Source organism: Eleutherodactylus coqui, chromosome 13 (assembly GCF_035609145.1).
Source record: "Eleutherodactylus coqui strain aEleCoq1 chromosome 13, aEleCoq1.hap1, whole genome shotgun sequence".
NCBI lineage: Eukaryota > Metazoa > Chordata > Amphibia > Anura > Eleutherodactylidae > Eleutherodactylus > Eleutherodactylus coqui.
This window is the reverse complement of record NC_089849.1, coordinates 94,674,936-94,702,229: the sequence shown is the minus strand read 5'-3', so window position 1 is coordinate 94,702,229 and position 27,294 is coordinate 94,674,936. Positions and strand designations below refer to the sequence as shown.

At 44.2% G+C, this 27,294-nt stretch overlaps 1 protein-coding gene across 1 annotated transcript in view; it reads right to left on the bottom strand.

The window, feature by feature from the left end:
* Positions 1-27,294, bottom strand: part of DNAH9 (dynein axonemal heavy chain 9) — a 313,610-nt gene that overhangs the window by 122,946 nt on the left and 163,370 nt on the right. Inside the window, exons 40-42 of the mRNA XM_066587296.1 lie at positions 15,420-15,659; positions 4,184-4,345; positions 2,711-2,907 (exon numbers count right to left, since the gene is read on the bottom strand). Of these exons, the coding sequence (XP_066443393.1) occupies positions 2,711-2,907; positions 4,184-4,345; positions 15,420-15,659 (599 nt within the window). The remainder of the gene's footprint in view (positions 1-2,710; positions 2,908-4,183; positions 4,346-15,419; positions 15,660-27,294) is intronic.

Below are 27,294 nucleotides of genomic sequence, written 5' to 3'. Positions count from 1 at the left end.
TTTCTCTGTTTTATCGTGTGGTGATGAGATCTCATCCGCACTTTAAGTTTTTGTCCTGGCCGCAACCCCACTTTGAACAAATATATAGACTTGTGGTGCAATCTACTATACTGGACAAGCAGAAAAGGGAAACATTAAATATCAATATGCAGGAAAGAAGGGCCATCTGTGCACTTAAGAGTAGCAAGCAGATCACCATTAAGCCTGCAGATAAAGGTGGTGCTATAGTCCTCATGAACACATCAGACTACACGAAAGAAGCAGATTATGCCTTGATAAAGCTCACATTACCATCATGTATTTTTGTTAGCCATTAAAAGCTATCATATCTACAAGATGACGGTTTCTCCTGCTGAGAACAATCACACTTTGCTCTACTGGCTAACACGGGACCAAACCTTCTTGCGTTTACATTCACACGAGTGAGCACATGATCAGTCCGGGACACTCAGCCTGATGTTGCGCTTGGCAATGTGCATTTTTCATGCTGATATGAGGCGTTTTTGTAATTCAAAAACGTCTTGCGTTACTTCTGTGAAATCGCAACCCTCCAGCGCGTGTTTGATGCGCATCAAAGAATTGCAAGTGTTTCCCGTTGATATCAATGGAAAACATCACATCACTCTTGCATGCGAGTGCCGTGCAATGCTTTTAAGGTCCCATTAAAAACAATGGGCGAGGCGTTCCGTGGGAACGCCATAAGATAGAGCAGGCTGCGATTTTTATCCTCGCAGCATCGAAAAAGATCGTTCATGCGAATAAAACCATTCAAATGAATGGATTGCATATTCGGGCAAATTATGTGTACATCGTACAAAACTCGTGTGAGAATATCACTTGTGTGTATAAGCCCTAAGTCTTATCAGTACCTGATAAAACTGGTATGATGAAAACAGGTTTGGTACGGTGTTAGCCAGTAGAGCAAAATGTGATTGTTCCCAGCAAGAGAAACCAAGTAATCTTGTAGATATGATAGCTTTTATTGGGTAACAAAAATACATGATGTTATAGCGAGCTTTCGGACCTCTCAGGGTTCAACCTCAGGCATAATGAAGAACCCTGAGTATGTTGGAAAGCTCGCTATAACATCAGGTATTTTTGTTGGCCATTAAAAGCTATCATATCTACAAGATGACTTGGCTTCTCTTGCTGGGAACAATCACCTTTTGATAAAACTGGGTGACAACCGTTTCTGGAGCTCCAAAAAGACCCGACATCCAACTTTCCCAGACTCCTGCATCACAAATCTGCCTGCTATACCATCATTGCCGGGAAAATGAATGTATTACTGGATCACTAGACAGATCTGCTGTTTAGGAATTAGGTCCTGCGGGATCAGTGATGATTGCCATCCAGCTTTGCCAAGTACAATATATTAAAGTCATGTCTTGATAGGAAGAAAACTGGATGACAACTGCTCTTCTGCTTCTGGGAGCGGCTGCTGCCAGGCTTCCCCACATCTCTGAGCAAGCAGGGATTTAAAGCATGAAAAGTGGCGGAGTACCCCTATGGCTGCAGTAACGGCGACCATGTTGGTCATCAGCTGTCTTTCCCATAAAGAAAGCAGAATTGGCTGAGAAGTACTTTTAATAACTTACATAACAGGATGATTTAAAGACTTCTACGTACTGGGGATTCTGATTGTAGAGTGGAATCATATGAAGGTGATGCGATTGCCCCTTAAGGGGACTATGTGAAACCCTACAAAGATGCCCGCTGTATGTTTGTGGAACACTAAACAGAATACTGGAAGTAGTTGTGTACTAATATAACAATATATATTGTGGGCGACTCAACCCTGATGCTTCTCTCGGGATTCTCTTCTTCTAAGGAAGATTCACAATTATGTGAAGAGCCGCTGAAGGAATATTAAGGTGTCTCGGGCGCTGGCACGGTACAACCATCTCCAGCCAAATTACTGAGCAGCGCTTCTTATCTCACATCCCAATCTGATGACTTTGCACTTGCTCTTTAGTTCAGTGGTGGGACATCTGGAAGGAGGGGCGGCAGGTGATTGTGCAGAGCATCTCTATTACACTGACACACGGATGGCGTACCAACCAAAACTCAAAACACTCCTTAAAGGGGTTGTCTCGCGGCTGCAAGTGGGGTTCAGCACTTCTGTATGGCCATATTAATGCACTTTGTAATGTACATCGTGCATTAAATATGAGCCATACAGAAGTTATACACTTACCCACTCCGTTGCTAGCGCCCCCGTCGCCATGGATCCGTCTAATTCTGATGTCTTCTGGCGTTTTTAGACGCGCTTGCGCAGTCCGTGCTTCTGGCTGGTGAATGGGGCCGCTCATGCCGGAGAGCTGGTCACCGCGTCGTCATCGTAGCTCCGCCCCATCACGTGTGCCGATTCCAGCCAATCAGGAGGCTGGAATCGGCAATGGAACGCACAGAGCCCATGGTGCACCATGGGAGAAGACCCGCTGTGCACCATGGGAGAAAACCGCAGTGCATCCCTGGGAAAGGACCGGCAGCCATCTTAGGGAGAAGATTTTTATAACTCCATATTTCGTCGGATCGGTGAGTAGCAAGCGGTTTAAAAACCGCTTTAAATTGCTATTTTATGCCAGGGGGGTGACAGGGGGAATGGGGTAATGTAAAATGTTGATGTTTGCCGCGAGACAACCCCTTTAATTGTAGTTTCCCTTTAAATCATTGATAACATTCCTGGTACGGCGTGCTTTATCCTTACATGTGCCCCATGGCATCCTCGAACAGCACCAAGTTCATTGCTGCATTGACCTCATTGTGGCTGTCTAGAGCATCCACGAGGATTTTGTTCAGCGACTGCCAAGACTGGACCGGCATGTATTTGGGCTCTCCAACACCATTGGCGAAGTGGCAAAACATGTTCATGGCCTTGGTTTGTTCCAGCGTTTCATCGATGTCCTGTGGGTGAAGGTAACAAGTCAGTAGCTCTTATCCATACTAGTATTATAAATGTGAAGGGAACTGTCTGTCTGTCTGTTACCTTTTCACGGCTAAACCGCTGAAGCAGTTTTGATGAATCCTGCATCTTGGGGAAGGACATCGGCTACATTTTATCCCAAAATCGTATAAAGCTCTCTATGGAGCGCGACAAGACAGATTTATTTGGTGATGCGCAGGCACACTGACGCGGTGAGGGGGAAAGGGGTGCGCCTTTTGTTGACTACAATAAAGGGGATCGGGCCACAGGAGCGCTGCATCTATAGACCCCCGATTAGAATAAATACCCTGATCACAACATCCCAGAGGGACCAATTTGTGATTCCCTCAAGGGAAGTGGCATAACCTGGAGGATACAAAAACTGCAGCCGCCGATGTGGTGGGTAGCAACTAGAGATGAGCGAGCATACTCGGTAAGGCAATATACTCGAGAGAGCATTGCCTTTTTCAAGTACCTGCTGGCTCATCCCTGAAGATTCGCGGGGGTCGGAGGCGGCGCGGGGCAGCGAGGGGGAGTGGGGAGGAGAGTGAGAGAGATCCCTCTCTCTCTATCTGCGAGGGGGAGTGGGGAGGAGAGTGAGAGAGATCCCTCTCTCTCTATCTCCCTCCCGACCCCCTCTGCAACCCCCCGCTCACCCCCATGGCCCCCCGGAATCTTCAGGGACGAGCCAGCAGGTACTCGAAAAAGGCGATGCTCTCTCGAGTATATCGCCTTACCGAGTATGCTCGCTCATCTCTAGCAGCAACATATGTATCAACCCCACTTATTACCTGCACTACATGTGAACTAGTTTAACTTTTATGCAGCACCAGTAATTTGGTCTCCAGCCTACCATCAAGGCTGGTGACTCTGCTAAGCGCTCTTCCTTTTATTTATTTTGTTTGGGTGGTTGTGGGCTCTGGAATTTATAGTTAGATTCATTGTAGACAGAATTCTTATCAAGCCTGGGGCATTGAACCAGATCACTATAGGACTAAAGGATCCTGCTGCACGGGAGCTAGTATCCATGGCTCACAGCGGGGTGGCTGGAGGAGATTTCACTCCTCTTGCGCTAGGCCGTCCTTCTCCATTGACATAACATAGCGGCCGTTCAATACTGAACAGCTGCTCTTTACACTGATCGTACATTGTTTATGTTGCATAAACGCTGATCACTCAGTGTAAATAACAGCCCTTCAGTACTGCAGCCGGTCATAGAAGTAAATTCCACCTTGCAAAGATGGCGATTCCACTTACATCATAGAACTTCTTCACCATGTCGGTCTGTAGCTTATCAAACAGATCCATGTCCTTCTCTTCCACCATTTTGTCCCGGTAAACGCGGTTAGACTCATGGAGGTAAAGCTTCACTAAGTCCTGAGGAGCTTTGAGGCTGTCCGGGGTAGAGAACAAGATACCCTGAAACCAAACACAGATCAAAGTTAAGTCAATCTAAACCATCATCAGAAAAATGTCCTGGAGGCCGGCTTCACATGGGGGTATTTGTGTGCGCGATACGCAGCCAACAGGTCTTATGGATCGCAATGGGTTCATTAGCACGCACCTATGTTTCTGCGCATTTTGGTCACGCAAAAACCCCAACAGAAAACTTGATTTTCCTGCAAATTTGTGCACCGAAAGTCTCCATAGAAGTCAAAGAGGATGTGTGCAAATGCTTGTGCAATACCGTGGGGGATGCGAGAAACACTGCGTAATGGCGCAGGAGAAAGAAGCATTGCTCATTCCACAAATACGTGACGTTCATGGGCAAAGCAAACCCAAAAGTTAGGCCTCGTTCACATGAGTGCTGTTTTAGTGCATTAGAGGCGCGTGAGAAGAGTGCTACTATAATGCACTAAAGATTCCAGCTATTTTAATTAGCGCGTTCACACAATCCGAGGTGCGTGGGGCATAGGCTCCCATAGGAGTCTACAGAAAGCATGCACCAAAGATATCTCAGGTCCTGTCTTTTCTCGCACTACGGACCTTAGATGCGAGCTTTGGAGTCACATGTCCTAACTTTGATTGGCGCGACAATTTAGCGCATCTAAAATGCCTTCATGTGAACGCCTCTATAGGAAACCTTTGGTTCTAATAGAAACGCTCTTTTCACACACCTCTAATGCGCCAAAACAGCACTTGTGTGAACGAGGCCCTAAGGCTTACTCTTTATAGTCACAGCCATGGTGGACAGTAATTGTGTGGAGTGTTTCCAAATTATCCACAGACATGAATGCATTCTCACCCTCATTCTATACAGGTGCTCCCCATCCCCAGCATCAGTTAAGGCCCATTTACACGCAACGATTATCACTGAAAGTTCACCCAAATTATGGTTTTTTGAAAGATAATTGTTGTATATAAATGCTACCATAGTTTGTTTTTCGGCCGAACGATGATTTTTTGTTGAGTTTAAAATCCATCATTCGGCTGGAGAGGTGATAGCCGGGACCGCAGGCTGTGATTCTCCACGGGAGCGCTCATAACATTGTATTCAGCTGCAGCCCCATGGCAGAACAAAGTGGCTGTATGCAGATAACAGACCACCTGCTGTTCTCCGCATACAACTCAAGGAGACTCGTTTACATGCAAATGAAGCTAATAAGCTGCTTATGGGCATTAAAGCCCATTAGCAGCTTATGCAAAAGGATTACTAAAACGGTCATTCTCCCAATTTTTTGAGCGATCATCTTTGCGTGTAAATGGGGCTTTAGAGAAGGAATGGTGCTCAGCCATGTTTATATATAGTTAACCTGCAAGTGGGTGGAGAACAATGCCTTTTAATTAAAGGGATATTCCCATCTCCAGAACCCCATTTAAATGTGCAAATCCAAAAATAAAGTACTCACCAATTATATATATGTGTCCAAAATGCCCCGTTATATTTAAAAGCCTCTGTCTTCACTGAAGTGGTTTACTGCTTGTTTTTAGAGGAACCGACCACTTCTGCAGTGGAGCAGAGATGTGCGGCGCTTGCGCGCTGATCTGCTGGGTGATCGAGATCTCTGCAGCGCTTGCGCAGTAGCTCCTGCCAGGCCACCAGCTACAGTCCTCATTGTATGCGCTGCTCAGAAGCCCTTCTCTTCTGCAAAGACATGAGAGCAGCGGTAGCTGGGGGCCGAGGCGGCGCTCCAGAGATCCCGGCCATAGAGCAGATCATCACGCTCTGCTAACTCAGTGCCGGCCATCTTTACTCCATTGCAGAGTTGGTCGTTCCCCCTAGAAACAAAAGAACTTTACTGAAAACTGAGGCTTTTAAAGATAACGGGGCATACTTAAAGCATTCATGGATTGGTGAGTACTTTGACTTGCAGCACATTGGAATGAAGTTCCTGAGATGGGAACATTCCTTTAAAAAGGTCCCCCTGCAATCGACTGATTGGGGAGGGGGGTGGCTGCTCAGTGTCTGCCAGTGATCAGGGGACCGGTGATACTGACAGGAGTCCATGTAATGCCCATACACCAGCAGGCCTCCGCAGCAATCAGTACTTCTCCATGCTTATTGCGCATTTTATTCTGCAGTTATTAGATGGCATTTCCAGTTTAGTTCCTCTTTTCACACATTTTTCCCAGCAGACTGGGTCACCAGAAGGTCAATGTGAAAGATTCCCAACAAGTTAACGAGTCTGTAATATTTCTAGATCCTGGCTGTCATCGTGTCACTGAGCCGGTTAGACCTGTCAACTGCTGTTTGGGAATTTGGCTTGCAGTGTAGCTTGAGAAACCTAAATTGATTAAAGAGGAGCGCGTTGTCCACAGGTGCCCGGGACCGCTCTGACAGCAGATCATTAGATAAGTTTTTATTACAAAGTAATCCTGAGTGACAGCTTACTGCAAAGTGCAATAATCAGCCCGGGAGAGGAGAAGAGACAAGCGGAGCCATCGGATAATATACTAATTATCACAGTGAGGGAGTTAGGAAGCTGCAGAACAATGTACACCGAAGGCCGAGCTCTACTACATCGGGGGTGCTCATATCATACTAGAATAGTCTTATGTTTGATGGAGTGATAGACAGAGATAATATACATAATGATACTGCTAGAGGCACTGTATACATACATTACTCATCATGCACTGATCCTGAGTTACATCCTGTATTATACTCCAGAGCTGCACTCACTATTCTGCTGGTGGAGTCACTGTATACATACATTACTTATCATGCACTGATCCTGAGTTACATCCTGTATTATACTCCAGAGCTGCACTCACTATTCTGCTGGTGGAGTCACTGTATACATACATTACTGATCCTGTACTGATCCTGAGTTACATTCTGTATCATACTCCAGAGCTGCACTCACTATTCTGCTGGTGGAGTCACCATGTACATACATTACTTATCCTGTACTGATCCTGTGTTACATCCTGTATTATACTGCAGAGCTGCACTCACTATTCTGCTGGTGGAGTCACTGTATACATACATTACTGATCCTGTACTGATCCTGAGTTACATCCTGTATTATACTCCAGAGCTGCACTCACTATTCTGCTGGTGTAGTCACCATGTACATACATTACTTATCCTGTACTGATCCTGTGTTACATGCTGTATTATACTCCAGAGCTGCACTCACTATTCTGCTGGTTGAGTCACTGTGTACATACATTACTTATCCTGTACTGATCCTGAGTTACAACCTGTATTATACTGCAGAGCTGCACTCACTATTCTGCTGGTGGAGTCACTGTGTATATACATTACTTATCCTGTACTGATTCTGCGTTACATCTTGTATTATACTCCAGAGCTGCACTCATTATTCTGCTGGTGGAGGTACTATGTACATACATTTTAAGGCCCATTTAGATGGAACAATGTCCGACACTCATCCCTGTACATACTAGCTCTCGCGCTGCTGCACGGGAGCTAGTATCCATGGCTCACAGCGGGGTGGCTGCAGGAGATTTCACTCCTCTCGCTCTCCCCTGTCCTCCATTGACATAACATAGTGGCCGTTCAATACTGAACGGCTGCTCTTTACACTGATCGTACATTGTTTATGCTGCATAAACACTGATTATTCAGTGTAAATAGCAGCTGTTCAGTATTGAACGGCTGCTACGTTAAGTCAATGGAGAGGGGCGAGGGAGTGCAAAGAGAGAAATCTCGTGCATCCGCCCTGCCCCCTGCTGGCCACTCTGTCAGAGAGCCAGCAATACTAGCTCCGATGCAGGAGTAAGGGAGTGAGTGTATGCGGGAACGAGTATCGGACATCGTCTGCTCGACATTCGTCCTGTCTAAATGGGCCTTTATCCTCCACTAGTCCTGTGTTCCATACTTATTTATGGGACCCCATTCCCCTGATACATGAATGACGCAGAGAGAGCTACATAGAGCAGTATTATTACTTGTCTGTTGGGCGGCACTCCACTAATCTCCGACACGTAAAATATATGCATTGCCGTGTCCAGATGGTTGGGGCCACAGAGAAGGATACAGCAGGTCGCATGTTCCTTACAGATCCCCTCAGGGTAGAGGGGCACAAATGACACCTGAAGAGTACATTAGATCTGATAGGATCCTAATGTAAAGGAATTGCGTGTAGGTAGCAGCTTCCCTCTGATTCAATCATTATTAGAAGGGATTATAAGAATGCCCCCCCACCCCCACCCCTCGTTCCCCTTCTTCAGGGCTGATCATTCATGAACAGTTGTTTACTGCGGTTGTTACCCCCGACTGTTGCCCGCTCCCCCGTCTGTGATCAGCTGTCTTGTGACGGCCCAGTACTTTGTGTGAAGGCTCCGCAGTGACTGGAAGGTCCAATGCGATACTCATTGTCAAAACAGGTTGACAATTACCTTTGTTACAAATGGGTCTACTAATTGCCTCATTACCACGTGGGCTAAAATCAGATGCACAATTAATGCTGCTAATGAAGGGAAGACACAACTGTCTCAGCATTGAGGGATCTGAATATGTATTAAACTGAGAAGTCACAAAGAGCTTTGGGGGATCTGAATATGTATTAAACTGACAAGCCACAAAGAGCTTGCAAGAACCTTGTCTAAATACATCACTTGCTGGTTTACTTAATATAACGTGTCCCAGAAACAGCTTGTCAGAGGTCGGACGCGGAATAACTAAAAGGATCCTAAGGAGAGTACAGTACGGCTGCTCAACACGCAGCTTAGCCTGAGTCACACAACCACAGGGAGGATGCACTTAGCTGAAAGCGTACCTGACTTTCCAGAAAAAGCTGCCGTGTACATGAGGAATAACACGATTTCTGACCATCATACCACTTATATGCTGTATTTTTCCCTATGTTTGCCCTCTGCAGGCTGTATTTACAATCATCAGTTCCCACTGTACTGCTAGGAGGACCCTGTCATTATGCTGTCTGCTATACACTGTGCACAGAAAATGGCAGATTCTGCTTCCTAACTCTCTATAACACACAGAGACATAACTTCATCCGATAGGACATCAGACATATGAATACATCACTGTAAGTGATTCAGCATTAGCTCTAATAGCACCTTTGTGTGTTTCTCTCCTCCTCCCCCTCCCCTCTATAGACTTCAATAAGCAAGAAGAGTCACCCCTTACATCATTTCCTATTCTGTTTTGTTATCTCTGTTGATAAAGTCTGGTATCACTTGACAACAGGCAGTGGGTAGCAAGTTAAGGCCCATTTACATGCAATGATCATCGTTCACAATTCATCAAGACAATAGCATATGAGCGATAATCGTTGCGTGTAAATGCTCCCACTGTTTACACTTCGGCTGAATAATGATTTTAATGTGAGTTTTAAAATCCATCGTTCAGCCAGAGAGAAAATAAAGGCCCATTTACATACAAAGATGATTGCTCAAAATTTGTTCAAAAGATAGGGAGATTGACAGTTTTAGCAATCGTTTTGCATAAGCTGCTAATGGGCACTTATTACCTTCATTTGCATGTAAATTAGCATCCAGGACCTGTATGTAGAGAACAGCAGGTGGTCTGTTCTCTGTATACAGCTCCTTTGTTCTGCCATGGGGCTGCAAGCTGAATACAATGTAATCAGCGTTCCCGTGTAGAAAACAGTGTGCAGTCCCTGCTATCAGCTCTCTGGCCAAACAATGGATTTTATGCACAAAAAATCATCGTTTGGCCGAAAAGTAAACGATGGTAACATTTACATGCAACGATTATCGCTCAAAAGACATTGTTTGAGTGAAAATCACTGTGTGTAAATGGGCCTTAACACAGATCACATGCTGTGTTCTCCACTGGAGCAGTTGATTATATTGTACTCATGCTGGCAGCTGATAGGAGAACAAATGAGCTGATTGCAGAGCTCAGGCCACCTGATGAGTTCTGCAAGCAGCTCCTGGAGGCTCATTTGCATGCAAATGAAGCTGATAAAATGCTAATGGGCATTAGTGGTTTATGCAAAATGATCCCTAAAAGTGTCAATCTTTCAATTGTTTAAAAGATTGTCTTTGCATGTAAATAAGCCTTTAGAAAAAAGAAAGCCGCCCCCCCCCCCCCCCTCCTTTCCCCGAGTGGCAAACACTCAGTGATTTTTTTTTAATACAAACATATCATTTTCAGTAAGTAAAGTGTTTTGCTACCTAGCACACTGGCTGTGATATAAGCACAAGCTGTAGGAAAAGTCAGTGACCATTCAAAGATTAAACTGTGTCTAGTGAAAGGTTCGGAAACTTTCTAATCAACTTAATGTTTCAATTTCTAAAATGTTTCAAGAAGTGTCAGTGAATATGAATATTCTTTTTTACATGCAGCGGCTGAACTCCCATACAGACCAATATTTGTAAATAAGGAGGATGGAACAATGCCTCTGCAGCGCCACCTATTGGATGGCAGCAATCCTTCAAATCAATGTCAGACCCTTTAAACAAGTCTCTAAAACATGATTGTTTAAAAGGTCTGACATTGATTTGCAGAAATGCTGCCATCCAATAAGGGCCGCTGCAGAGGCATTGTTCCATCTTCCTTATCTATATATATAAAATTGAATGTATGCGTGTCTGTCTGTCTGTGTGTGTGTCTGTTTGTCCTTTATGCGCTACTACACCATTCATCCGATCGCCATGAAACTTTGGGAAGTTGTTGAGTACACTCCTGGGAAGATTACTGGCATAGTACATCTATCCTATGATCAATGGCACGCGTGCGAGCGTCGTCGACAGTTACGCCCCCCCACGTAGATCGTTCGATTTCCATTATTGCCACTAATTCTCTCACTTCCCGATGTCGTAGAAACATGGAATTTGGCACGAGCATTGATTATGTCATAAATAGGAAAAGCTAATGGGTCCCAACTCGATTATTCAATTCTAAGCGCAAAAGAATTAGCGTCCAAATTTTACGTACAGAATCTAATTCTCTCACTTCCCGATGTCATAAAAACTTGAAATTTCGCACAAGCATTGATTATGTCAAAAATAGGAAAAGCTAATGGGTCCCAACTCGATTATTCAATTCTAAGCGCAAAAGAATTAGCGTCCAAATTTTACATACGGAATCTAATGCTCTCACTTCCTGATGTCATAGAAACTTGAAATTTGGCACGAGCATTGATTATGTCATAAATAGGAAAAGCTAATGGGTCCCAACTCGATTATTCAATTCTAAGCGCAAAAGAATTAGCGTCCAAATTTTACATACGGAATCTAATGCTCTCACTTCCCGATGTCATAGAAACTTGAAATTTCGCACGAGCATTGATTATATCAAAAATAGGAAAAGCTAATGGGTCCCAACTCGATTTTTCAATTCTAAGCGCAAAAGAATTAGCGTCCAAATTTTACATACGGAATCTAATTCTCTCACTTCCCGATGTAATTTAGCACGAGCATTGATTATATCATATATAAGAAAAGTTAATGAGTCCCAACCCGATTATTCAATTCTAAGCGCCAAAGAATTAGCATCCAAATGTTACGTACGGAATCTTATTCTCTCACTTCCCGATGTCATAAAAACTTGAAATTTGGCACGAGCATTGATTATGTCATAAATAGGAAAAGCTAATGGGTCCCAACTCGATTATTCAATTCTAAGCGCAAAAGCATTAGCGTCCAAATGTTACGTACGGAATCTAATTCTCTCACTTCCTGATGTCATCTATATATATATATAAAAATAAATGTATGTCTGTCTGTTTGTCCTTTATGCGCTACTACACCATTCATCCAATCGCCATGAATCTTTGGGAAGTTGCTGAGTACACTCCTGGGAAGATTACTGGCATAGTACATCTATCCTATGATAGGTGGCGCGCGTGCGAGCATCATCAACTGATATGCTCCCCAGACAAAGATCGCTTGATTTCCATTTCAAGCACTAAAGCAAAAGGCATTACGAGCAACGGGATGCGTGTTCAACTACAAAATGATGCATCCGCCGAACGTTTCGCAAGACAATTGCTGGATATTGCGAATGCTGAGGTAAAATGAAAGCTGTGCTGTGATTGGTTGCAATTTCTTATACTGCTGAGGTAACATGAAAGCTGTGCTGTGATTGGTTGTCATATATTATACCGCTGAGGTAACTTGAAAGCTGCGCTGTGATTGGTTGTTATATATTATACCGCTGAGGTAACCTGAAAGCTGTGCTGTGATTGGTTGTTATCTAGATATATAAAAACGAATGTATGTATGTATGTCTGTCTTCGCAGCAACGCGCTACGGGTAAGCTAGTCTAGATATATAAAAACAAATGTATGTAAGCTAGTCTATATATATAAAATTGAATGTATGTGTGTCTGCGTGTCTGTCTGTTTGTCCTTTATGCGCTACTACACAATTCATCCGATCGCCATGAAACTTTGGGAAGTTGTTGAGTATACTCCTGGGAAGATTACTGGCATAGTACATCTATCCTACGATAAATGGCTCGTGCAAGCTTCGTTGACAGTTACGCCCCCCCCCCCACATAGATCGTTCGATTTCCATCATTGCCACTAATTCTCTCACTTCCTGATGACGTAGAAACATGAAATTTGGCACGAGCATTGATTATGTCATAATTAGGAAAAGTTAATGGGTCCCAACTCGATTATTCAATTCTAAGCGCAAAAGAATTAGCGTCCAAATTGGTCTTATAAGTGTCCACACTCCCCTCCTAGGTGCTCTCCTTAAGGAAAGACGATGCCATCCCCCGTGCCTAATACTTGAATCAGTCTAGGGATTGCTCTGTAAGCAAAACAGTCTGAACTCTATAGTGGCTCATGTTACCAGCACTGACACATTGTAACAGATTCTGAGTGGCGGAGGTAGATCCCTGCTGCTGAAGTGTTTAGCTCACAGAGGATTGTCTAGTCTGGATACAATTGTAGCCAATCCGCTGCTATGAGAGGAATGAAGTCAGGACAGGTTTTCGGCCTCTGTGAGGCCGGCTGTCCTTGGGCCTCCATCTCCGCCTGGGAGCAGGAGCCGCTGTCGAATCTCCGCCGGTCAGCCCTATCTGATAGACAGGCTAGCTGCGGAGAATCGGGGCAAGTCAGAGCATTCCGCGAATTGTCCGCCGCGAGTGGAGAATCGCAATGATTTTCCACTCGTGGACAGGGGCCGGCGCGATTCGCCAGCGGTTTACTGCCGGCGAAATCACTGCCGTGAACAGGGGGCCTAAATTAGAATAATACCATTAATCAGCAGTAAGCAGATACAGTGATTGGGTTAAGAATTCCTCAGCTTATAAGCTTTTTGACTTGAGAGCAGGCTCTCTCCCGAATTTTTGCTCTGATTTAAAAGCAAAAACTTGGGTTACGAGCCTTGCTTTCAATGGGGCCGCCGCTGCTGCTACCACCGATGGCCCCATTGAAAGCAATGGCCTGCCGACAACCCCTGCAGTGATTTTGGGGGAAGGGGTTCATATATAAGCCCTTTCCTGAAAATCATCCCCGTTTGTGTAAAAAATATATACTCACCTGTCCGCCGGGGCTCAGGCGTGTCTAGCCGCCGCTTGTTCTCCCTGCATTGTTAATCCCTGCCTGCTGAAAAGCTTCAGAGCAGTGCAGGGAGAACAAGCAGCTGCTAGATGCGCCTGGGCCCCGGCAGACAGGTAAGTATATATTTTTTTTTCATTTTTTTTACTGCAGCTAGGGATGATTTCAGGAAAGGGCTTATGTTTAAAGCCCTTCCCCAAAAATCACTGCAGGGATGCCGGCATCCTATTGCTTTCAATGGGGCAACATCAACCCCATTAAAATCAGTGGGAGAGTTTCACGTCCGGAATGGATTAATGACTTTTGCTTTCATTTCAATGGGGAAAATTGATTTGAGATAAGAGTGTTTTGGGTTAAGAGCTCCATCTTGGAATGAATTAAACTCTTAATCCAAGGCACCACTGTATCTTAAATATGTTGAAGCTATACCATATTTGCGGTGTCCATTCATCCTCCAGGCCAAACCCCCCAAAAATCTTTGGTTTTAGGTTTTCTTGTGCATAAACTCAGACCATCCTGATCTGTTTCCCTCCGCTGTCTACGGCCATCTCCATTACATCAATGTCTCTGGTGTTAAATCACTTTATGGCTTTGGTGGCAATGAGCTGACTGACGTGCTACCGGCCATCTAAGGCCTTATTCACGTGACCGTATTTTCTCAGGCATTTGGCCGCGTTAAAAAAAACGCCGATAACCCGAATCATTGGATTTCAATGGGTTTATTCAGATGAATGTTTTTACTTGCTGCCTAAAAAAATTGCGCCTTGAGAAATAGGGCATATATGACCGTTTTTGGTCGCAAATTTAATACATTGGGTGGAAAGATAGGTCTTGGCCTAACTTTTGACGTGATACGCAGCAAGCTCCCATAGACGTCTATGGCAGCTAAAAAAAAAAAGGAGGGGGAGGGAGTTACCCTGCGTACAATGCAAGAAAAAGTAGACAGCTCGCCGTAATTAAGCATTAGTTGATATTCTGAGCATTTTATAGCAATCGTTGCTTTCCATCGCTTCAGCGTATTTTTTGATATTTAGGCAGCAGCGCCTCGTGTGAATGGGATAAAAAATACATGAATAAAGATCGGGACTCGATCGTGTCAAGTATTCATTCATGCAAAAAAAACGCTGCATACGGCTGAATGTAAAGCCTCATACGGTGGTGTGAAGGAGGCCTACCTGTCAGGGCTCACTCACATGTGTGCATTTTATGTGCTGAATCCCCATTGTTTTGCATTGAGATATTCAAACACGGGTTTTTTACGCATGTGAAAAAAAAAGTTGCGCTATATGTTATTTTGGTCCATATTACGGACTAAAATTGGCCATGCAGGTCTATGGGAGCATTAAACATTGGCTGTGAATATGCGTGGCACATTTATATTTGCGCAGGAAATTAATGCACCCTTCTCGTGTTTTTTTTTTTGCGTAAACTCGCAGCGATCACTACGTATTTACTTACGGGAAAAGAGGAATATGCAGAGTTCGGTCACATAAATATGCTACATATTTGCACAAGTGAAACCGCACACGCTCATGAGGGTGGGCCCTTACACTGTTATCCAATAACGAGGACAGAAGACTCACCTGGAATATGTTGGACAGGTCCCGCAGGTTGAAGATGTAGTGGAACTTGATGGCTGTGGGTAGGAAGGTAGAGGTGACTTTCTGGTGGAGGGACAAGGCCAAATTGATCAGCTGTTGTGTCGTCTTATGCAGAGCTGCAGGGAAGTTGCCCATCTTCAGATGTTGGGTCAGGATGGTGCTATAGATGGTAGTAAGGGCATCCATGCCAGGGAATGACAGGGCAAACACACTGAAATGTCTCTGCAGGGGAACACATTTAATTTTTAATTTCAAAAGTGACCTTGCAGTGACATAAAAGTCTTGAGATTTATATTTCAATAGACAGTGAACTGCTGGGTTGTGCATCTAAAGGCCCATTTACACGCAAAGATAATCATTTTTGCATAAACTGCTAATGGACACTAATGTGCATTAGCAGCTTATCACCTTCATTTGCATGTAAATGAGCTCCAGGACCTGCATGTAGAGAACCGCAGGTGGTCTGTTCTCTGCATTCAGCTCCTTTGTTCTGCCATGGTGCTGCAAGCTGATTACAATGTAATCAGCGTTCCTGTGTAGAATACAGCTCCATGGACAGCAAACACAGCATGCGGTCTGTGTTATCTTCTCTCCGGCTGAACCACGAATTTAATGCTCACCTAAAAGTCATCGTTCAGTCGAAGAGTGAAAGATGGAAGCATTTACACACAACGATTGTGGCTCAAACAATGGCTTTTGAGCGAATTTTGAGTGATAATTGTTGCGTGTAAATGGGCCTTTAGTCTATCCTGTATAATAATGTCTACTGAAGTGCTGTATCTAATTATATCATGTGTTGTATTGTCTGCTGAGCCTGTGTACCTAAACCAGTCATGTGATAAAGTCTCAGAAGACCGTACAACACTACACTCCCAATTGTGTACTGTCCCTGAATGTCAATGTAACTATGTGCAAGAGTCAAAAGACTAACGATCTTGGCAGTCATCAACCTATTTCATGACTATTTGCTTCCAATCTATATTACAAGTGACATACAGAACAGAGGTTGTAGCAGCCCTGCTCCAAGATCCCATGTAACGGCTGTTTTGTATTACACTTCATGCATGTGCCACATGTGATCCACTACTACAACCTACCTATGTAATACCACAATTACAGCAAATATGTACAGAACAGTAAAAGTTACAGCCCGTTTCCTTGAGGTTTGGCTCGAACAGGAAATGTACTGAAGGAGACTCTACAGATATTCAAAATTAGTTTGGCCTTTAGGGGTTAGATGATGATAGGACTGAAATAGAATGTTTTAGAAGGGGTGTGAAATGTCCTGTCTGCCTTCCCGCTACACTTGGGACTGTCATCCATCGTTTTCTAATTTTTTTCAATATATTTTCCATTTTACCCTATTATTTCTATATTTTTAGGGCCGGCTGCACGCGGCTGGATGCGCATTTTGGAATCCGGAGCTCCTGATTCCGCAGCAAATACCGCCCATAGTATGCTATGGTTTTGGTTCACATGGCACATACAGCGACAGTTTTTGTTGGCATCGGCTTCGTGTTATTTTCTTTCTTTTGTATATATTGTTGTTGTATCCTGTAATTTTGTTTTACTGATGTATGTAATTATGTTTTTTACTATCTATGTCCCCCATGACATCATGTAAGACCTCTGGGGGAACTTCATTTTCTTTTCCTTTTTTTATTTGACACTTTCCCACTGTAGCTGGGGCATCCATAGGAGCCCCAGTTACAGGGGAAAACAGCCCCTGCAGTGACAGTAGTCACTGGCAGAGCTGTCCAAGGTCTAGTCTGACCCTCCAGCTCTGCTGTAGCAGGGAACCCAGGCGGTCACATGAACCCCCGTCTCCCGATGTGAAAGTTATGTTACTTTCACTTTCAGTACACAGCGCTCATTGAGGACTGTGTACTCAGGGAAGCAGAAGGCAGGAAGGGTTAAAAACCCCATGAAGGCCTTGCGGTAAGCACACCATTCACACTTATTTGGACCCCCACACTGAACTGTGAAAGTCTTGTCCTGCATGTAGTATATTAGGCCACGTGGCGTGTGCCAGGGGCTTCAGGGATCACATGACTTTGAATGCCTGGGGACTTAGGCAGAAGGCTGGTTCATAATGTAAAATGGTCCAATCAATAACCCTGACGGCGAATCCATGACTATAAAATGTGGTTGTGAGATCAAATATGCAGACCCATCCATCTTTGTTGCCGTGGTACCCAGTTACTCCTAAAACTTTGTTCTTCTGTGCAATGTCCCCCGACTGCAAAAAGCCTCATAATCGAGTGCCATGACTTTTGAGTGATTGGCATTGGGCACCTTTCTTCACTCTACCAGTAGTAACTGGGCAGCACCACTGCATCTCCACGTTCTGCCCTAAGCCTTGTCGCACTGGATCCTGTGATGATGTAATATGGCTAGGACAATTCTCAACTGTTTAACCCCTTCACGACCAAGGACGTACCGGTATGTCCTGTGGCTGCGGGGTATGTATGAAAAGAGGTTGTGAAGCAACCTCTCTTCATACAGTGCGGGCTTCAGCTGTTTATAACAGCTGACCTCCGCGGGCAATAGCCGCGAGCGGCCGATCGCGGCTATTAACCATTTAAATGCCGCTGTCAATTCTGACAGCGGCATTTAAATCCCCCGACGGCCCCCCCGCTGTGAGATTGGGGGAGCCGTGCAGGTGTCATGGCAGCCGGGGGCCTAATGAAAGGCCCCAGGGCTGCCTTAACAGACTGCCTATCAAGCCATCCACACAGGGTGGCTTGATAGACTGCCTGTCAAAAAGCAGTATGACGTAATGCTATAGCATTACGTCATACTGCAGGAGCGATCAAAGCATCGCATGTTAAAGTCCCCTAGGGGGACTTCAAAGTAATGTAAAAAAAAAAAAATCAATAAAGTTTTTTTTTAATTGAAAAAAAAAAAAAAGTTGTAAAAGTTTAAATCACCCCCCTTTTGCCTTATCTATTATTAAAAAATCTAAATAATACATTAAAAATATGTATTTGGTATCGCCGCATCCGTAAAAGTCCAAACTATCAAAGTAGCACATTATTTTTCCTGTACGGTAAACGTCGTCCGAAAAAAAAAAATAAAGAATGCCAGAAATGCACTTTTTTAGTTACCCTGTCTCCCAGAAAAAACGCAATAAAAAGTGATCAAAAAGTCGTATGTATTCCAAATTGGTACTATCAGAAACTACAGGACATCCCGCAAAAAATGAGCCCTTGCTCAACTACGTCGATGGAAAAATAAAAAACTTATCGCGCGCACAAAATGACGGTAGAAAATAATTGAAAAAAATTTAATGTCTTTTAAAAAAAAAAGTATAGTAAAGTATAGTAAAAAAAAACCATACAATTTTGGTATCCTAGTAATCGTACCGACCCACAGAATAAAGTTATCATGTCGCTTTTGTTGCCGTCTGTGCGCCGTAGAAGCAAGACGCACTAAAAGATGACAAAATGTCTGTTTTTTTTCATTTTACTCAACTTAGAATTTTTTAAAAGTTTTTCAGTACATTATATGGTACATTAAATATCACCGTTGAAAAATACAACTCGTCCCGCAAAAAACAAGCCCTCATACAGCGACGTCGATGGATAAATAAAGGAGTTACGATTTTTTTTAAAGGGGGGAGGAAAAAACGAAAATGGAAAAAGAAAAATGGCCGCGTCATTAAGGGGTTAAGAACCAACCGACTTAAAGGGCAGGTGCATTTTGTCATGTGAGCTGAACTAATGGGCACCACTGTGCTCACTGACCACCACCAAGGTGCCAAATAAGATGCGAGAAGAAATGACTAACTATCCAATCCCCTGACCTCCTGATCTGTGAGAACAACCGATGAATGAGTCGTGTGAAGGGGGTCACAAGAGGGGGCTTAGCTTTGATACCTAATAAAAGATGGCGGTGATGGGGACCTATGTGGCGAGACATTTTTTGCCTCATCCTTTGAAGGTCACCTTGAAATGCTCTTAACTGGGTGCCATCTTCTTCTACATTAGTCTGGGTTTGCATTCTGCGGTAATCGCCTACTTCAAAAAATTCTTCCACCTGTGGTGGCCAATGGCTGGATGATCTTGCTTGGTTTACTGTCAGGTGTGGATGAGGTTTTACATGTGAGCCATCAGTCTTAAGAAGGTTAATGTTTAACCCCTTAACGACCAGCCCATAGTGTTTTTACGTCCTCCTGAAGTGGGCTTTATTCTCTGAGGACGTAAAAACATGTGTCCTGCAGAGAATAAAGCCCCTTGGGCTCTGGACGTGACAGCTCCATGCTGTCGGTGCCCGCAGGTAGCCGACAGCATAGAGCTGTAATCCCGGGCTGCACAGACCCTTCCCCCGGCAATGCGATCGGCGCTATCCAATCGATAGCGCCGATCGCATAAAAGTTTAAAAAAGTTAAAGATTCAGCTGCCCTGATGGATCGGATCCATCAGGGCAGCTGAAATTACTCACTCGGGTCCGCCACACTGCTCCCCACTCTCCTCGTCCTCCGGGCCCCGAAGCAGGTCTTCTGCGCATGCGCGCCAGGCAGCATTACGTCAGCCGCATGCGCAGAAGGCCCGGAGCCGCGGGAGATTTAAAATCTCCTGGCTCCTGTAGGTAGCCGGGAGGCAGGAGATGTCAGCGGGGACCCGCGATCGCCGGAAAAGTGAAAAAAAGTTTTAAAAAAAGCAAAGTTTCACCTCCCCTCATGGATTGGATCCATGAGGGGAGGTGAAAATACTCACCCCGGTCCTCCCCGATGTCCCGCTGTCCTGGGACCCGAAGTCCCCTTCTGCGCATGCGATGATTGACGTCGGGCGCGTGCACAGAGGGGCTCGAGCCCCGGGAAATTTAAAATCCCTCTGCTCCTGGCTGCCATGTGTAGCCAGGAGCAGAGGGATGTCACCCAGCATGTGATCACTGTTATCCAATGGATAACAGTGATCATTTCAAGTTAAAAAAAAAAGAGTGTAAAAAGCAAAAAAATAAAAAAAAAAAAAGGAAAAAAAAGTTAAAAAAGCTTACATTTCATCTCCCCTCACGGATCATATCCGTGAGGGGGGATGAAAGTATGTACATAAGGCCCCGGATTAATCCGCGGACCTTACCCCAGCTTCTGTGCACAAAATGCCAAAATGGCAGACGCATGCGCAAAAGCTGTGGATTGCCAGGATAATTTAAATTCTCCCTGCTCCTGGCTACAAAACATAGCCAAGAGCATGGAGATTTCACAGGGGGGCCGCGGTGAGTGGTTCCTGATCACGTGTTCGCCGTTATCCAATGGATAATGGCGATCACGTAAAAGTAAAAAAAAATAAATTGAAGTTTCATCTCCCCTCACCGATGCGATCAGTGAGAGGAGATGAAACTTTTTACCAGAGGCCTCCGTATTTGAACCCCAACGCAATCCTCCTTCGTGAACCTTCCCGAATTCTGCACATGCGACCGCTGGCAAAACACCGGACACATGCGCAGGAGTCGGGGAGCCCAGGAAATTTAAAATCTCCTTGCTCCCAGCGACCAACGGGCGTCAAGAGCCTGGAGCAGTGACGGGTGGCCTCATTGAGCGATCGCCGGTCACGTAATAAAAAAGTAGCGCTCTAACATAGGTCGGTCTCACATGACCGGATAGGAATTAGATTCCGCATGCGTCTGATCCGCGGTAATACGCAGATCAATCGCATTGGATTACACAATTCCGCTCACATTAGTGGGTTGGAATTGCGTAATCCACTCGCAGAAAAGAGAACACAGCAGGTTCTATTTTACCGTGGATATCCGCAACATAGAGCCCATTGTGCTCCATGGTCGCGGATATACCAGCAGCCCATACGCAACTACCTTGTATACGGGCTGCGGGTACCCGCGTCATCGCTAAGCGAGGGTTCGGGAAATACAAACAAAAAAAAGGTGTACTGCGCATGACCGCCCGTGTGAGTAGGCAGTTATGCGCAGTACATTACGCGGCCGTACGCAGGGTCACAGCCGGGCTCACAGCTGGAATCCGCTGCGGGCCTCTGCAAGCGGATTCCACCTACGGCTGCGTGAGCCTGGCGTTCTTCAGACCGCTACCTGTGATACGTAATTTACAATAAGCCCCGGGAACGCTCGCCTTCCTGCAGTTCCAGGAGCAGCTTGTTGAGCGCCTTCTGTGCGAGACCGCCGCACCTCATCAAGCTTACGGAGACTCACGGAGCACCACTTTTTACACCCCATACCCACCACTGAGGTCAAGAAATGACCCCCAAAAAGCATGAGAGGAGGGGGGATACACGGTTTTATTGCCCCATGGGCCCATTTCAACCAGCCTCCGTAATTACCCCTGTCTTCGGAAATACCACTCAGTTCACATTATTACTTTTATCTAACATTTGCGAACGCCGAAAAGGGTGCGGAGTGTGTGCGGGGGGGGGGGGGGGGGAATTTTTAGGGAGTCAATTTTTATTCAGTACAAATAAGCAATGGGGACTGGGATTTATTCAGTTGTGCCCTGAAATCCAACGGTTGTTCCCTCCTTTATAGGCCTTGCCATGGGTCCTGTAAGTAAATTAGGGTCACAATGCGTATGTTTCTGAACACGGGACAAACGGGGGTATCCATTTTGGGGTGAACGTCTTCATTCCTATATACCCTGTACAAAAAAACTGCTTTTAAATTTAAAAAATTGCCAAAAAAATTGAAAATCGTTACTTTTTCCTTCTGCTTTGCTTAGATTCATTCAAATACTGTGGGGTCAAAATACGCAGTACCCCCCTAGATGAATTTGTTAAGGGTGTAGTTTTCAAAATGGGGTCACTTGTGGGGGTTCCTTATCATTTTAGCCGCTCAATGGCTCTATAAGTGGGCAATGGGGCCTGGAATTTATTCAGTTGTACCCTGAAATCCAACGGGTATTCCTTTCATTGTAGGCTTAGCCATGTGTCCTGTAAGTCTATTAGGGCCACAATGGGTATGTTTATGAACACGGGACAAACAGGGGTATCCATTTTGGGGTGAACGTCTTCATTTATACATGTGCTGTACAAAAAAACCTGTTTTTAAATTGACACAATAGCCCAAAAAATGAAAATCACAATTTTTTCTTACTGCTTTGCTTAGATCTATTCAAAAATTGTAGGGTTAAAATACACAGTACACCCCTAAATAAATTCGTTAAGGGGTATAGTTTTCAAAATGGGGTAATTTGTGGGGGTTCTCTATGGTTTTGGGTGCTCAAGAACTCTACAAGTGGGCAATGGGGCCTAAAAGGACTTCAAGCAAAATCTATGTTCTGAAAGCCACCGATTACTCCTTTCATTTTGGGCCCGTTGTGCATGCGGACATAAGATTAGGGCCACAATGGGTATATTTCTGAAAACAGCACAAACAGGGGTATCCATTTTGGGGTGCAAGTCTTCATTCACACGTGTGCTGTACAAAAAAAGCTGTTTTTAAAATTACAGAATTGCCACAAAAACGAAAATCCTAATTTTTTCCTTTTGCTTTGCTTGAATTTATTCAAAAACTGTGGGGTCAAAATACACAGTACACCCCTAGATAAATTCGTTAAGGAGTCTAGTTAACAAAATGGGGTAATATGTGGGGGTTCTCTATGGTTTGGGGCGCTCAAGAACTTTACAAGTGGGCAATGGGGCCTAAAAGGACTTCAAGCAAAATCTATGTTCTGAAAGCCACTGACTACTCCTTTTATTTTGGGCCCTGTTGTGCATGCGGACATAAGATTAGGGCCACAATGGGTATGTCTCTGAACACGGGACAAACAGGGGTATCCACTTTTGGGTGCAAGTCTTCATTCATATGTGTGCTGTACAAAAAACGCTGCTTTTAAAATGACAGAATTGCCCAAAAAAACGAAAATCACAATTTTTTCCTTTTGCTTGGCTTGAATTCATTCAAAAACTGTGGGGTCAAAATACGCAGTACACCCCTAGATAAATTTGTTAAGGGGTCTAGTTTTCAAAATGGGGTCATTTGTGGGGGTTTTCTATGGTTTTGGGCGCTCAAGAACTCTACATGTGTGCTAAGGGGCCTAAAAGGACTTCAAGCAAAATTTCTGTTTTGAAAGACACTGACTACTCCTTTCATTTTGGGCCCCGTTGTGGACTCAAATATAACATTAGGGCCACAATGGGTATATTTCTGAACACGGGAGAAAAAGGGGGATCCATTTTGGGGTGTAAATCCTCATTTTCATGTAAATTATAGGAAAAAAATATGATAGAATTGCAAAAATATGAAATTTTACTTTCTCTCCTCTAAATTGAATTAATTCCTGAAAAAAAACTGTGGGGTCAAAATACTCATGACACCCCTCAGTGAATACGTTAAGGGGTGTAGTTTTTAAAATGGGGTCATTTGTGGGGGTATCTATTATTCTGACACTCATGAGCCTTTCCAATCTTGGCTTGGTGTAGGAAAACAAAGTGTTCCTCAAAATGCTGAAAAGTAATGTTAAATTTGTACGTCCTCTAAATGGTTAAAAAAAAAAAACACAAAAGTTTTTCCAATATGCGCCCAAAATAAAGTAAACGGATGGAAATATAAATCTTAGAAAAAATTCAATATTATGTTTGCACATATTTAAGATATTGCAGTTGGAAATGTGAAAAAAGGACGATTTTTTTTCAAAATTTTCCCAATTTTGGCACTTTTAGTAAATAAACACAAATTCTATCGGTCTATTTTTTCCGCCTAAATGAAGTACAACATGTGGCAAAAAAACAATGTCAGAATCACCTGGATATGCAAAACCTTTCTGGTGTTTTTCCATGTTAACCCCTTAGTGACCAAGCCTGTTTGCGCCTTAATGACCAGGCCAAATTTTGCAAATCTGACATGTGTCACTTTAACATGGAAAAACACCAGAAAGGTTTTGCATAGCCAAGCGATTCTGACATTGTTTTTTCGCCACATGTTGTACTTCATTTAGGCGGAAAAAATTGACCAATAGAATTTGTGTTTATTTATTAAAAGCGCCAAAATAGGGAAAATTTTGAAAAAATCGTCATTTTTTCACATTTCCAACTGCAATATCTCAAAAATGTGCAAACATAATATAGAAATTTTTGCTAAGATATATATTTCCATCAGTTTACTTTATTTTGGGTGCACATTGGAAAAACTTTTGTTTTTTTTTAACCATTTAGGAGACGTACAAATTTAACATTACTTTTCAGCATTTTGAGGAACACTTTGTTTTCCTACACCAAGCCAAGATTGGAAAGGCTCATAGGAGTCAAAATGATAGATACCCCCACAAGTGACCCCATTTTAAAAACTACACCCCTTAACGTATTCACTGAGGGGTGCCATGAGTATTTTAACCCCACAGTTTTTTTTCAGGAGTCAATGCAATTTAGAAGAGAAAAACTAAAATTTCATATTTTTGCAAATATGTCATTTTAAAGACAGGACTTTTTTCTATAGTACACATGAAAATTAGGATTTGCACCCCAGAATGGATACCCCTGTTTGTCCTTTGCTCAGAAACATACCCATTGTAGCCCCAATTTTCTTAGAGGGCGCATGGCTAGGCCTATAGTGTATGGAGCACCCGTTTGATTTTAGGGCGCAACTGAATAATTTACAGGGCCCATTGCACACTAGTAGAGATAGTAAACTGCCAAAATAATAAAATGCCCCTCACTAGTGACCCAATTTTGACATCAAGACCCCTTAGTTAATTTATCTAGGGGTGTACTGGGCATTCTGACGCTACATTTTTATTTTTTAAAATAATTATAATGTGAGTGAAATATAAATGTGATTTCATTTTTTTCACCAAATTTGACAGTTTTAGGACCGTTTTTTTTGTTTCAAGCAGGAAAAACTGGGGAGACGGACTAATAAAAGTAAAACTGATTCCCTAAAAAGACCCCCACCCCACCCACACACCCTTTTGGCGTTTTTTATATGTGAAATAAAATTAATAATGTAAAACTGTATGGTAAATTTCAAAGCAGGGGTAATTACAAAGGCCAGGGTGGGATGGGCACGTGGGACAATAAAAACGTGTATCTCTCCGCCTCCCTTGCTTAGTGCAGACGCGACACTGTTTTTGGGGGTATTTTTTGCTCGCAGTCTCGGGGATGGGATTCATAAAATGACGCTCCGTTAGCCTCCGCACCTCCTCCGATTGCAATGCGTCTTGTGGTGCGGTGGTCCCAAATAAAAGATTTTCTACGAGCTCCTCCTGAAATTGGAGGAAGCTCAGCGTGCCCCCAGACGATTTATAAATCACGTGAGCGTTATATGTAGCCATCTGTATAAGGTAGATGGCTACCTTCTTGTACCACGCTCGCGTTTTACGTTTTACAAGGTAGGGCTGTAGCGCCTGGTCTGACAGATCGACGCCCCCCATGAATTTATTATAATCTGTGACGCAGACCGGTTTAATTTTCTCCGCTGCAGCCCCCCTCTCCCTAACTGTAACGGAGGTGTCTGCGTGCACAGTGGACAGCATAAAGACGTCCTTTCTGTCACGCCATTTAACTGCCAGCAAGGGGTCATAGGCCAGTGCGTAAGACGCGCCTTTGTCGACACGCCTGGAAACAAGGGGCTGTGGGAATCCTACCCTATTTTTACGGATAGTTCCGCAGGCCCCTGTACCTGCGGCGTGTAACGCTTTAAAAAGGGGGACGCTCGTATAATAGTTGTCAGTATTTTTTTGGGGGGTATAAATGTTTTTAAAGGCGTCCCTTAATAGCGATATAAGGGGCCTTAATTTGCCCAGTCTATTGTATGCTGGGTCACTTCTTGGGGGGATTTGCGTATTATTCGCAAAATGAAGAAAACGCAGAATGTTTTCGTATCTGCGTCGGGGCATTATCGACGCAAATACGGGCGTCGCGTGAATGGCGCTCGTGGACCAATAGGACCGTATTGATGACTTTTTTACGAGTCCCATTAGTAAAATAAGTCCCAAAAATTTTTTTAGCTCAGGGACATCTATGGCGGTCCACATCACGGAATAAACCGACGTGGGGTGCGCGGTCATGTATTGTCCAGCGTATATATTTGTCTGCTGGACAATTAACTGCAGCACATCGTCAGTAATGAATAAATTAAAAAAATGATACGGGGTGAAATTTGCGACGTCCAGATTAACGCCTGGAGCCGCTAAAAATTCTGGGATGCGGGGCGCAAACAAACTTGCGGCACTCCACACAGTGGTGGGCGCCGCATAACTTGGCCCCGCTGCCCCAATGACTTCCTCTACCTCCATAGCGCTGGAGGCAGAGTTGTCACTCTCAAAAAAAACCTCCTCCTCCTCCGACTCGCTGGTAGCATCGCTACCGGAGCTTGAAGCGATGAGCAGCGCGTACGCTTGCTCGGTGGTGTAGCGCCTACGCTCCATTTTATTAAAAAAAAATTTAATGGGGGTAAAAAAAAAAAAATAGCCCCCAAAAAAGTGGACAGGGATAAAATAGGGTAATTGGGGTATAAGGGAAGGTGAAGGCGGGTAATAACGGTTTTTTTTTTTCTTTTTTTAACTCTCTATATGGCACACGATTTTTCTCAGCTATCTCTCTCCTGTCACAAATCACTCTCAGTGACAGGGGAGAGATACCAGGACTAACTGTGTGCCATATTTATTAAACAAAAGACATGGGTGGCTGTGATAGGTTTATCACAGCCACCCATGTCAGCAGGGACCAATTACTTTGGTCCCTGCAAGTAACTATGCCTAAGGCAACTTTTGCCTTAGGCTCTACTGCGCATGCGCAGTAGAGGGTAATGCCCTGTGCTTTGGGGGGGCTTTTGGGGACCTTGGGGGAGCATTTTCATCTCCCCCCATGGATCGGATCCATGAGGGGAGATGAAACTACAACTTTTTTCAACTTTTTTTTGATCGCCGGTATCCGTTGGATACCGGCGATCGCGT